This window comes from Poecilia latipinna, unplaced genomic scaffold, assembly GCF_001443285.1.
Source record: "Poecilia latipinna isolate Pla-1442-1.1 unplaced genomic scaffold, P_latipinna-1.0 Scaffold98, whole genome shotgun sequence".
In the NCBI taxonomy this organism is placed as follows: domain Eukaryota; kingdom Metazoa; phylum Chordata; class Actinopteri; order Cyprinodontiformes; family Poeciliidae; genus Poecilia; species Poecilia latipinna.
The window spans coordinates 469,333-482,450 of NW_015112714.1; the positions used below are offsets into that span (position 1 = coordinate 469,333).

The 13,118-nt window shown below is 40.1% G+C and overlaps 2 protein-coding genes across 4 annotated transcripts in view; one reads left to right on the top strand and one right to left on the bottom strand.

Moving 5' to 3' along the window:
* The window catches only part of micall1a (MICAL-like 1a), a 21,672-nt gene extending 13,731 nt beyond the window's left edge, over nucleotides 1-7,941 (top strand). For 2 of the 3 annotated variants that reach the window (XM_015026542.1, XM_015026536.1), the window contains exons 9-17: nucleotides 2,027-2,430; nucleotides 3,262-3,617; nucleotides 5,105-5,239; nucleotides 5,336-5,462; nucleotides 6,391-6,481; nucleotides 6,760-6,833; nucleotides 6,972-7,086; nucleotides 7,173-7,219; nucleotides 7,313-7,941. In XM_015026542.1, the coding sequence (XP_014882028.1) occupies nucleotides 2,027-2,430; nucleotides 3,262-3,617; nucleotides 5,105-5,239; nucleotides 5,336-5,462; nucleotides 6,391-6,481; nucleotides 6,760-6,833; nucleotides 6,972-7,086; nucleotides 7,173-7,219; nucleotides 7,313-7,446 (1,483 nt within the window). In that variant the 3' untranslated portion in view covers nucleotides 7,447-7,941. The remainder of the gene's footprint in view (nucleotides 1-2,026; nucleotides 2,431-3,261; nucleotides 3,618-5,104; nucleotides 5,240-5,335; nucleotides 5,463-6,390; nucleotides 6,482-6,759; nucleotides 6,834-6,971; nucleotides 7,087-7,172; nucleotides 7,220-7,312) is intronic. The other variant, XM_015026549.1, reaches the window with a different exon arrangement.
* A 1,471-nt stretch (nucleotides 7,942-9,412) lies between these two features.
* Nucleotides 9,413-12,823, bottom strand: cunh22orf23 (chromosome unknown C22orf23 homolog). Its single transcript, XM_015026560.1, has 7 exons — nucleotides 12,723-12,823; nucleotides 12,319-12,412; nucleotides 11,964-12,026; nucleotides 11,252-11,395; nucleotides 10,987-11,121; nucleotides 10,722-10,813; nucleotides 9,413-10,334 (listed from the first exon to the last, which is right to left on the bottom strand). The coding sequence occupies exons 2-7, from the start codon at nucleotides 12,410-12,412 to the stop codon at nucleotides 10,266-10,268; spliced, it is 597 nt and encodes a 198-aa protein (XP_014882046.1). The 5' UTR covers nucleotides 12,723-12,823; the 3' UTR covers nucleotides 9,413-10,265.
* Nucleotides 12,824-13,118: the final 295 nt, after the last annotated feature.

Sequence of the window (13,118 nt, forward strand, 5' to 3'; positions counted from 1 at the left end):
TTCAATCAATCCCTTTGTGAACTGACTTGAATTCAAAGTCCAACAAAATGGAGATTGCAAACAAGATGGTGGGCCTTGGGTGTTCTGACGTATGGAAACCCAAGGAGTGTATTGGTAAAATAAATATCAGATTTTTCAAAAATGTAAGAAAATTTGATTAATTGGTGAAAAAAAAGCGATTTATTTTTTGCCCTCCCCTAGCTTGAATGCAGGTCAGCTGATGTACTTGTTTGAATAGTTCCTCCTGTTAGTCTCTAGTGAAGACATGTTTATAGTGGCCTTTCTGTTGACATTTTTCTTTCAGGTGCACAGAGTGCCACAGCACTCTGCTTCCTGGATCCTACAAAGGAAATAACTCCGGGGCGTTGGTGTGTACACACCATCTTTCAAGACACACTTCAGCCAGTCAGAACGGCCGTCCGGATCTCAGCAAGAAACCAGAGGAGGTTCAGTCTGCTCGGACCGGTCGCAGTGCAGCTCCCTTCCCCGCGCTCTCCGAGAGGGATGAGGCGAAGACCCCTTCTCCAGTTCGCTCAACAAGCACCGACACACCAGCTGATGACTCGGTCGCAACCACTGCTGTAGTAGCAAGCAAGGAAGAGTCTTTGGGTGAGGAAGAGGAGGAACCGCGTCCTTCCTCTCCTCCTAATCCTTTCGATGAGAGTGATGAAGGGGAGGGTGAAATAGAGGAAGAAACTCAAGCTGAAGAAGCTTCAAATGGGGATCTTCCTCCTCCCTCCGATAGCGAAGCTGCTGAAGCCAGTCGACCTGTTCCTGCACCCAGGAGGGTGTCAGAGGTCACCCCTCCACCTCGCCCTGCGCCTCGGGTTCGGGTGTCCTGCACCGCAGCCGGTAAGTTCCTTCGTCAGGATCCGAGTGCTCTCAAATTAGATACACAAACATTTGTTCATACTTTTCTTTTGAAATCACAGGAGAACATCTGAAGCCTCCCACTCCTCCCAAACCAAGAGAAAGATCACAGTCTCCTGGAAGGTGGGCCAGTTTTCTGTGTGATGCCACTTCTCCTGGGCATCGGCACCATTTCACCTCCCTGAATCATGTCATTAGCAGTTCCTCGTCACAGTTCTGAAATGCATTTTGTCGCAGCATGAACCATCACTGTTTGTGCCTTGCAAAAGTATTCATACCCACAAGACTGTTGGATACTTTGTCAACTTGCGACCCTAAACTTTGAACTGCATTATGGGGAAAGGGTGGTGTATAATTCAAAGTTGCAGAAAAATGAAACATGGATACTTTTTTTTTTTCCCTCAAATCTAAAAGGTGTGTCATACACCCTCCCTGAATTAATACTTTATAACTCTGTCTCTGTTGCAATTACACATGTAATTTTTAGAGTTATGCGTGTACCAGCTCTGCACATCTAGAGGCTGAGATTTTCCCCATTTTACATTTTTACACTAGTTAATGATCAGTCAGATTAGATGAAGAGCTCCTGTAAACGGGGTTTTCAGGTAGATTTAGGTCTAGACATGGTGCAACGATCTCTTAGAATGGTTCCAACATATTATTGCACAATATCATCATGTAAAACTTGACATTGTAGCTCCAGTTTTGTGTGTAGGATTTTCACCGTTTCTGCTAAAGAAAAGCACACCCACAAAGTCAGGGTGATGCGCAGAGTTAGTTTCTCACCACACTGAACATGTATCGGATTTTTTCTTTTTTTTCTTTCGGCTTTCTTATTGCTGCTTTCCCATTAAGACCATTTGACATCTACACAACTTGAGGAGCGTCGGTGTCAAAGGGACCAAATACAAGCGCTCCACAGCAGATTCCAATTAACAAAAAAATGTGAAAACTATTTATCATTTTCCTTCCACTTCACATTTCTGCAGTAAGGTATTTCATCGTATCTTGATGTGAGGTTGTCGAATGACAAAGTGAAAAATCGTTCAAGAGGTATTCATACTTTTCTAAGGTACTGTGTGTGTGTATATGGGTGTGTATGATGTGGTTTTCCTCCGTGTGACCCCTCCATCACTGTCTGTGTCTCATGGTTCAGTGGCACCCATAAACCTAAAGACCCACCTTGGCTTGCCCTGGTCCAATCAGAAACTAAGAGGAAGAAAGCCCCTCCTCCGCCCCCTCCTGGAGTGGCAACGCCTCCAAACTCGGGCTCTCCGTCTTCTCTCCAAGCGGAGGGCTCTGGACCCGGCACGCCCGCCAACCCATTTGAGGATGAGGACGATGAAGTCGACGAAGAAGAGGGAAGCGACGGAGGAACAGCTCCACCCGCAGTGGCGGCCACCCACCCATGGTACAGCATCACCCAGACACCTGAGGGGGCAGGTTCAGAGGTCACGCCCAGAACGGGAAGTTCGTCCCGTTCTGCCAGCCCGGGCAGCGCGAAGAGCAAGAAGAGGCCGGCCCCTCGGGTTCCCCCCCAACCGCCTACTGGGAACCAAGGTTGGTTTGATCAAAACCTCATGTAGCTGAACATTTACACTTTAACAAAAAAAAAAAATAAACAAACATTAGACTCGTATCAGCAAACCTGTTCCAGCTTCACAGCATTTATAGGCTTGTGCTGAGTGAATGAAGCATAAAGGGGGTCTCTAGAAAGTTTTACCAAAAGAAATTGAGGATTCCTTAACCATTCTTTTTGTCTCTAGTAAACTTTAGAACATTTTTGTCAGTCCTCAAGATCTATCTTGCAACTTTAAGATGCCTCCTTGCTCCAACAGACCTGTATCAGGTGGCTGAATGAACTCCTGAACATGTGATCTGGTACTGCAGTGGCCTGGTTAATTTGATTCATGTGTGCTGGGTTCATCTAAAAGCTGCAGCCCAGTAGATCTCGAGGAGAGAAATAGACTGTTAAGAGTATTGTATTGTAATAATATGTTCTTTAACAAATATTAATACATTTCATGCATAAAAGGGAAGTTTATTTCTATAGGCGCTTTACCTGATGAGAACATAGAACAACACACATGCAACCAACAAAAATGTATACATTTCTTAACTCGTAATGATTAACAGAAATCATGATGAAATATAGAAATGAAGACTGGAATGAAATGGAATGGAAGAATGGAATTGAATATAAAAATTTCCTGTTATTCTTCGTCCTTATCTATATACTAGTCAGTGTGTGAAGGGCTGACCTTCTCTAGGTCTGAATTAACAATTTTTTTCCTTTCGCTTCCATTTTATCCTGTCCCTGCTTCTTTTCTGCTTCATTTGTGCCACCTTGCCTCTATTATTTTATTCTTCTTGCCAAACGACCTTCCTCAGCTCCCTCTCACTCGCAGCCCTCCTCCTGTTCTCCTTCTCCAGCTCTCAGCATAGAGAGTTTGTCTTCCTCCTCAGACCACAGCTCCTCCCAGCTCCCACTGGGCGCCAGCAGCGACCAGGAGCAGAGCTTCGGCAAGAGCGTCTCGGAGCCGTCCATCTCGTTGCCCGGCGACAACCCGTCTCCTTCGTCCTCAGCAGATCTCCTGAACCACTCCTCCCAAAGCTCCTCTCCGTCTGCTTTGCCTCCCAATGCCAGCTCCGCTCCGGCCACTCCGCAGAGCAGTCGTAACACTGGAGCCAAGCCGCCTCGACCGACCACCACTCCCAGCCCGCTGACCACGCAGGCACACAACAAAGTAATGAAATCCTATACACTTGACATCATAATGCCCAGGTTCTGTATCTGGACGTTGGGTCCATGTTACATCAAATGTCTTTTTTTTTTTTAATGGTGCTGTTTGGAAATGTTTAATCAGAACAGATTCCAGGAGGATTAGCGAAGCACAGATTTGTTTCTGCCTCATCACTCCTACCTGTTCTATACTTTTTACAGGAAAATCGGCATCTGTTACACTGACACCAGTGTGTGTAGCACATGCTACAGTCACAATCTTTAATATGTTTTCTGGAGATGTTGGCATCAGGGCTGCTGGTTCAAGCCTCCATGGGACCAACCACAATTTTATTCTGGGTCCATATCCAGAATAAAATTCTGGATAATCGTCTGTTGATTTGCAGACGATTAGATAATTCGAACAACTGCTATAAACTCATTGCATCTCTGAATAGTGCTGTTTATGTTACATTCTACATGCAGATCATCTAGTGGTGGCAAGAGCAACAAACAAAAAAACAAAACAACTAGCATGCTCTGGACTTGAGATGGAATACATGAACACATTTTCATGACATGTCTTGGTTAAACTAATTTATCTTCGGTGTAATTCCAGTACCGAAAAATTAACCTTATACTAGGTGAGTCTCTTTCACCTGAGAATGTGAACCTGTACTGGGCTGATACTGTGCTTTCAAATAATTTTAACAGCTCCTGCAGAAGATTCATAACTTATAAGTCTGAAACAGGAACAGGTCTGACAAAACAAACAAACTGCGTGCTACATTCAAGAGAGAGATTCCTGTGATGCATCAAAGAGTGATGTCATCACTGCTGATGTCATTGTTACCACTGGAACTGAACATTCTAATGGTGCGCCTCACACCAAACACGCCCCGAGCGCTAGGCGAGTCCGGCACACACCCAAAACCCACTCGGAGTGTTGGACATGCTCCAAATGGTTGAAAACGTGCCTCCACACAGACCCTGAATGCAAACCAGGCACGCCCGATGCCCAAAACGTGCCAGGTGTGAACGCACCACTACATGTCCAGTGTCATATTAGGACCAAAGCCCGGTCCCGATATGATGGATTCATTAGGGGTAATGTTTAGAGGTAATTAAGTAGGGTTAGGAATAGACTAGTATGGGTTAAGGTTGGGAAAATGTGTGGATTGGGCAAAATCACAGCTACTAAAATGAAGGGGAATCAGTGCAAAGTTCTAATATGGGTCAAAATAGTTTTGACAAACCTGTATAGCATTTTGTTTTCCAAATCATTCTATAAATTATGATGATATAATGTTAGGTTGTTTTTCTGCATAGCTGCAGTACATTAGTAGTTTAATGTGTTGAATTTGCTGAGACATGTTCAATTAAAAGCCAAGGTAAACATACCTTTATCTTGGCTTTTTCTATTCTTCCTTTTTCTTTCTCTCTGAAGAATCGGTTCTCTTTTGCGACATTGCTTATCTTCCATCAAATGTCTTTTTTATTTTATTTTTGCAGAAGTTTTGTAAGGAGAATCCCTTCAACAGGAAAGCTTCTCCTTCCAATGCCAAGTCTGAAACTCGACCTTCCAAAGGTCCTCGTCCTGCCAGACCCCCGGCACCAGGACACGGCTTCCCACTTATCAAACGCAAGGTATGAAATGGCTTGGCTTGATCGTTTTTTGTTTGTTTTGTTTTTAAATGATACCAACAGGATACGTTCTCACCAGGCTCCAAATAATCCTTGCAGGTGCAGTCGGATCAGTACATCCCAGTAGAGGACATCCATGCGGAGTTGCTTCAGCTGGAGAAGCAGCTGGATGAGCTGGAGCAGAGAGGGGTGGAGCTGGAGAAGAAGCTCAGAGACACTCCTAACGGTGTGGTTTCTGTTATTTCTCGTTGCAATACAGTAAATATAAAAAGTCTACTCAACCTTGGAAATATATTTTTGTGACTTAAATAAAAAAATAAATAAAAATGAGACAAAGATAAATGATTTCAGAGCTTGTTTCACGTTTTCATACGACCGTTGCTTTGTACAGTTCAAAAGGGGAAAAAAGTAAATGTTTTAGAAAATAAACATGAAAGAGTAATCAGGTTGCATAATCTTAAAGCAATACTTTGCTGAATCATTTTTCAATTCCAGCTTTCAGTCTTCTGTGGTAGTTGTAGGATCTTCATTAAATGTGCATCACTTTGGCTAAACCTGTGGTTTGTACAGAGTTTACAAAAGGATCAAAATCTCATAGTACAACAAACAGTAGCATAAATAGTTAAGTCACTACAGAAGCTGTCTATTGCTGACAAAACAGACGAGATGCAGGCAGGTCAGAGAGGCTGCTAGGAGCCCACTAGTTGTGGAAATGTTCAGCAAGAACTTATTGTGTTCTACTTATCAAAACAGACTAATGAATTCTCCATATATCTGGTTTGAAGAGAGGTTTCTCTTTAAAAGGAAACATCTGGGCATGGCCAAAATCTTCTAATCCCTTCTGGGAAAACAAATGATAGTTACATTAAAACTTTTGACCATAATTTGGCACTAAAACAACATCCCATCTCAGTCGGTGATGAAAGATTACACTTTCCCCTTTAACATGATTCGTTTTTCAGGTTAATTGTATCGTTACGTGTCACATTAAAGGTAGGAAAAGCTCTGAAATGACTCATGCTCTCCTCTTTTCGTGTCACAAAAACATTCCTCCAGGTGTGTAGAGATGATTTCTGTTCAAACCAAGTTTTCAAAGAATCTTTATATTTAATGCCAAGTCATGCTGAAGTATTTCTCTTCTGTTCTCTGTTAAGATGAGGATGAGGAGCGCCTCCTGGTGGACTGGTTCACTCTGATTCACGATAAACATCATTTAGTGCGACGTGAAGCCGAGCTGGTCTACACGTAAGTCTAATACCGAAGAAACGGTTCTCTTCATATTTTGAGGACGAAAAGCAGCAGCAGCAATTGATGCTCTCATCGAGCAAACGGTTAAATTAAGTTTTTAATTGGTTGATTCTTTATTTATTGGCCCAGATCGTTGATGCTTCTGTACACAAACCGTTGACGGTATTTCTATCTTGTTTTTGAACAACGGTGCAAACATGGAAGAGACGTGGTTATATTGCATCTGACAGAAGTAGCACTATGAACCAGAATGTGGTGTTTCGTTCTCCACACAGTGCGAAGCAGCAGAACCTGGAGGAGAGGCAAGCTGATGTGGAGTATGAGCTGAGGTGTCTTCTCAACAAACCAGGTTTTCTTAGACTTCCATAATACCTGTTGGAACTTACTGTTTAATTCGCACGATTTGTGCAAAATGAACAGATTGAGTCTCTAAAAGTGTAAAACAAATGTCTGTATTCTTTTAAAAACAAAACAAAAAAAAAAACAGAGAAAGACTGGACTGAGGAGGACAAGAGTCGGGAACAGGAGCTAATGGCAGAGCTAGTTACTATCATTGAACAGCGCAACCAAATAGTTAACAGCATGGATCAGGAGCGACAGAGGTAGTCAGCAGCTTGCTTCACTGGTATCCATCACTGGTGTACTGGTATATACTGGTTGGTAATATTTCTGATCACTGTGTTAACAGGGAAGAAGAAGAAGACAAACTAATGGAGGCCATGCTGAAGAAAAAAGGTAGGATGTTTAAAATTAGGCGCTGGGCTCCTAAATCAGTCGATATTTTTTTTTTTGTAATTCCCTTTTCTCTTTTCTTCCTCTTCTGGTCAGACTTTCACAAGGATCCGGACAGTGACCACCAGAAGAAAAAAGGGACAAAGTTTAAACCCATCAAGGTGCTAAAGAGGCTGAGCCATAAAGGAGACGCAGGAAAGAGCCACAGCCCTCGCAAGGACAAAAGCTGAGGAGCAGAGACTGTTGGACTGTTTTAACAAGACTAAATGAGTTTTTATTAAAAGCTGAATTATGAAACATATCAGATCAAGAACAGAAACTTCCCTTTCCACCATGGCATCTGCTCACAATCCTTCTAAAACGGCTGCAGTGACTGTCTCCATCTGACGGTCTAACAAGCAAGCGCTTTCTGAGCTCTGAATAGTAAACATGGTGAAGTGTAAGGGACATTTTTATTGCGCCACACTGATTTGTTTTATTTCCAAGCTTTACTCTTCCGGTGTTCCTCAGTGCACCATGAAGGCTCAGCAGAGGACCATGTTTTAAACTTTTTGTTTCAGCTTGACGCCCGAGACCCAACAGTCATGGTTATATTGTAGGGATGCACCGATCAGAACTTTGTGGCAGTGGATCCGATCTCTGGTTTCTGTTATGCTTTGACCTTCTGAAACGGTTTTTATCCATATCCAGGTTTACTTGGCGGCATGAGAAGAATATTATTTAAGAAAAAAAAACTGCATTCAAAACATTCTTTTACACATTTCTTGCCCTACACAGTTATTAACAATACATCTTGGAAACAGACAGTTTCAGACTGTATCTGAGAATATATAGTAATAAATATGGTAACACTTTATTTGAAGGGGGGTGAATAAGACTGACATAACACTGTCATAAAAACCTGTCATGAACATGAATAAGCCTTCATGAATATTTATGACTGTTGTCATAAAGCGTCATTTGGTAAATTATGACACTTTTAATACAAAGTTGACATTATTCAAAATGTCTTTGTTATGACAACTTGACATTAACCAAGAAATCATTACTGATATAAATTTGTTATAAAAGTATTACTGATTGCACTTTAAAAATTAGGTAACTTTATGTTATTAAAGGTAAAGTTTGAACAGTAATGATTTCTTGGTTAATGTCAAGTTGTCATAACAAAGACATTTTGAATAATGTCAACTTTGTATTAAAAGTGTCATAATTTACCGAATGACGCTTTATGACAACAGTCATAAATATTCATGAAGGCTTATTCACGTTCATGACAGGTGTTATGACATGTTTATGAAAGTGTCATGACAGTCTTATTCACCCCCCTTCAAATAAAGTGTTACCATAAATATAATGATAAATTGATATTGAAGGCCAGAAAGAATAGAACAGGCCAACTGCAGTTATGGGTGCACTGATTGCAGTTTTCTGGCCAATCGCTGATTACTGATCTTGAAAAAGCCTGACCTGCCGATTTTGATTTTGGCTCCAGTTTATTTTTTTTTCTCTGAAATGTTGCTGAGTTGGCAACAGTGGGGTGACTGTTGTTAACTGCAAACCTGCAGACATGACCTGGTGGGCTGGTGAATCAGTCAAACTTCTCACAGGAGAAAAGAAGAAGTGGCTGATTTTTAGGCCTTTCCTGAGGTAGATGATTGGGAGATGAGATTGACTTCACATGTAAGTATCGGATGATCACCAATCTCCCAAAATTAAGGAAATCTGCGCTGTTACATCGGTGCACCCCTAATCTATGATGTAATTCATTCAGCCTTCCTGTTACCTACTGAATGTGCCGCTCTCTCTCGTTCTCCTGCAGCCTTATTTGCAAAAAACAAATTTTTTGTTTTCAACCGAGTTCTTGCAGCAGTGGAGCTTCTTCTGACTGCATTTTAAACTCCCCACAGCTACAGAAAATACTCTCTATACAGTAACAGCGTCCACACCTGAGATTTTTCTTAGTGTGACCTGGTGGTGCAGAGGTACGGTGCATTCACTGATCGGTAAAAACATCACATTTTTGAGTTTCAGTTTGGCTACTCATAGGTTAAAGCTTTTTAAGGCCAGAAATGGTCAAAAATACAGATAATATTAACTGATTTGACCTCAATATCACCTTTACTCCTTAGGAGAGAAGATGGACCTTTTATTTGTTTCAACCCGTTTGGTTTGAACTGGTGGTACTGTGTGTTGTTTTTTTTTTTTTTTAAGGATGATTGTGTTTTTGCTTTAAACTGCAGCATTTTCCATTGAAAAGCTCAACCAGCAAAGTATACCTAAAGAATTCCAGCTGCTGTAGTGTCTCTGAAATACTTGTCATTTGTTTTTGCCTGTGCTGGAAACTTACAGTATTTATGTGAAGTGTGTGTTTGGAAAAAAAAAAAGGGGGGAAAAATTTTTTTTTTTTTTTTTTTTTTTTTAAATAACCTGTAGCTCTGTTATAGTTCTCATAATTATCCGTCACACATGCAATAAATAGAAAAGGACAGTATATCAATAAGCAAATTACCATTTAATAGGAGCTTTAACTATCGGGTTAATGTAGGCTTCTTTATGCAATCAATAACTTTCACATTACAAAGCCTTGCTGTTTGTATATTGCCTTAAGGTTGATAGGAAATTGTATTTATGATCTTGCTGTCTGAGTGCCATTTATTTAACTGCGCATGTGGATGAAGGTCTGTGGAGTTCATGTGAAAGCGTGTTGTTGCTCTGCTCATGTTTTTGTCATTTAGCTCCTCACTCTGTCATCGCTCTGCCTCTGCTCTGTGCCTGATTTTTTTTTTCTTTTCTTTTTTTTTGTCCAGCGTAAACCAAGGGCTTTCTGTCACACATCTTTCTCGTCTATACTGTATTCTGCAACAGCAGCCGGATTAAATAAAGTACTGACAGATGTAGGGTGAAGAATAAATTTATTTATCCAGTTTTTTTTTTTTGTTTGTTTTTTTTTCCATTAACGTATAAACTTGAAACATGAGCCAGACAGCAGTTTGAACCGTTCTTTGCAGACCTGTCTCGTCAGTGCTCGTTATCCCTGAAGTGATGTTCACTTGTCTGTGTTCTCCTTGGACTTGCGTTCCTTTTCCAAAGCCTCCAGCTCATGAAGCTTCTGTTGTTGGTAAAAGGACAGGGGAAAAATGTGCCATTAATTTAACATCCTGGGTAAGTGCAAATTTATCACCAGTTGGCTTGATAATGTTCACTTCTGCTGCCAACCCATCTAATTTATCTATTTGCTATTTTCTTTTGTATATTTCTGTCGTGATGGCGATCTTAAATTTCTTAAATTTGAGTATGTTGGTCATAACATTCCTTCTGTATTGGTCTTATGCAATATTCAAATTTCCTGACACACTGAATTTATTTATTTTTTTATCAGTAAGAGATGATCATCCAAATTAACCACAATAAACACTTTATATATACATTTGTAGATAATGTGGAAGTTAGCATGGATGTAAAAATGTATTTTTGACAACATGAACCACGTCCTCACCTGTGATATCTGAGATTTGACAACAAAGGAATGCTGGTCCTGGCCCAAAGCTGCCATATCTTCTAGAAACTGTTCCCTTTCTTCTATTTCATTTAAAACTACAGAAAAGAAAGAAAATGCTTCATGTGAGGAACACGGGGAGAAAAAAGCTAGAGAGATTCAGAGATGCTGAGAGAATTATGAAGACTAATTCACAACAACCAAGACTTGTCCTTGATGGATTGTTTTTGTAACGTTGCTGCTCCATCTGGATCTGCATTCTTAGCGTTACCTTCCTCATAGGTGTCGGGCTTCTGCGCTTCCTCCGGTTTGCGACGTTCAGCTTTTTTTATTGACATTCCAGGGTCTTCATATCTTCCCGTTGCCATGAAATTCTGAAGCCTCCTCTTCTCATCATCCATATCTCCTGAGAGGGCAAGCAGAGAAAGGATCAGTGTGACCAGAACCGGGTCTGGATCGTTCTGAACATTCTCCTGCGTACACAGGAGAATTTCTTAACTACTGAAGTTCAGTCAAATATAATTTCAGGTACATACGATAGGGGCCAGGGTGAAACATTTCCCTCTCGTAGCTCTTCCCAGCTCGACAAGCTTCAGCATTGCGTTTCACAGTCCTTCTAGGCTTGCACTGATAGTCAGATTTACTTGCAGTAGATTTTTCTGAAGCAGAAGTCGGCAAAGCTGCACCAACGCAAGGGGGAACATTTTTCATTTACTCACCGACGGGTAGCGATGAGTATTTTTAAAACTGCTGACTGAACATATACTATGTATTTTCAGCCATATTTAGCCTAGAGTTAAAACATCTAAACATTTAACATCAATACATTAACTACCCACACTGTGTGTAAAAATACTGATTTAAAAACTCATTATACTACTCCTTGCTAAAGAATCTGTATCGAATGAACTTTTCGCATTTTGTCATGTCAAAGCCACATAATTTCAATCATAAGAGAGATTATAATTATAACTGCAAAAATGTTTAGCTGTTTTTATGTTTGTTGTGCATTTGTAGATATATAGATTTGCATTTCTGAAAATGTTTTTCATTTACATGGGTGATCTTCTAAATGCACTGTAAAGGCAACAAAAATGAAATGTAAATTGCTTTATGCACCATTTGTTAGTCTCTCACAAAAGTCGTTGTGTTGCAAGCTTCTTTTTTTATTTTTGTTTGTAACTAACAAGATATGAAAAATACTTTGTTGTGGTAAAGCATTACTGCTTCTGATTTAAACAGACTTACACGTTGCTGATCTGATGCTCTCTTTTCTCTTGATGTTTATAAGGTCCGCCTCTTCTTTCCTCACTGAACAAATCAGAAGAACATCATGAAAAAGCACAAGTGAGACGAGGAAGTGCTGAACCACTGACCTTGCTGCACAATAACACTATCTCAGCCTCTAAGGACACGCATATAAACCCAAATGATGTTTTTTTTTTTTTTTTTTTAATGCATTGTCAAAGGTTTAAAAAGCTTGCCTAGCTATGTTTCCTAGATAGATGTTTGCTGATATCAAACATTAGATTTAAAACAACTGTTTAATATAGTTAATTTCATGAGTGGAAACAGTAAAATATAAACAAATTCATCCACTCACAGCTCTTCAATTCCTCGGCCTCCTTGTTGTACCGTGGGTGTCTGGGATTATTCCACAGTCCTCCTCCTCCTGCACCTATGAAGACGTTCTCCATCTGTAAACACACACACATACACACAGAATTAACAGAAAACCACTTATCCAAGCTCAAAAAGTCACATCTTTATAAAGGTGCTGCTATAAATGTAAGCAGGACGGTATGGTAAAGACATTTAAATAATTAATTTTTTTTAAATAACTAGCTTGTTTTAACAAGGTTTGGCTAACAACTCTACGTCGCCGCATACAATTAAAAGGCAAATGAAGAGAAACCACAATAAACTGACGATTGGTTTTTAGAAAATGAAGGGAAAAACATTCTAAAGTAGTGACGACATTAACAAAAACAACTCAATTTGACCTGCTTTGAGTTTTAAAAGCACGCAAATCCAGAACTCCGCTCAGTAAGTCGGCGAAACCGTGTTGCTATAGCAACAGCAAAACACTAGGAGAGTCCGACGTTAATGGTTGTTTCTGAATTACACGTTATTTCAGCAGGTTTATTCATGAAATTTTCGCTTAATAGTAAAAATATGTAAAAGGAAAAAAAAGTTCTTAACACCTTAATTTATTAAAGTTAAAAAGTTATGAATTCCCGAGTCTTAAATCATAGATTCAAAGTCATGGGTTTAAAAGTATTAATTTATATTTTTAGTCAAAGCTATCAGTTTCTATCTCGTAATTATCAGCTTAAAATTAAAAAATAATACCAGAAAGTTACGAATGCCTAAGTTATAATTATCACATTCAAACTTATAACA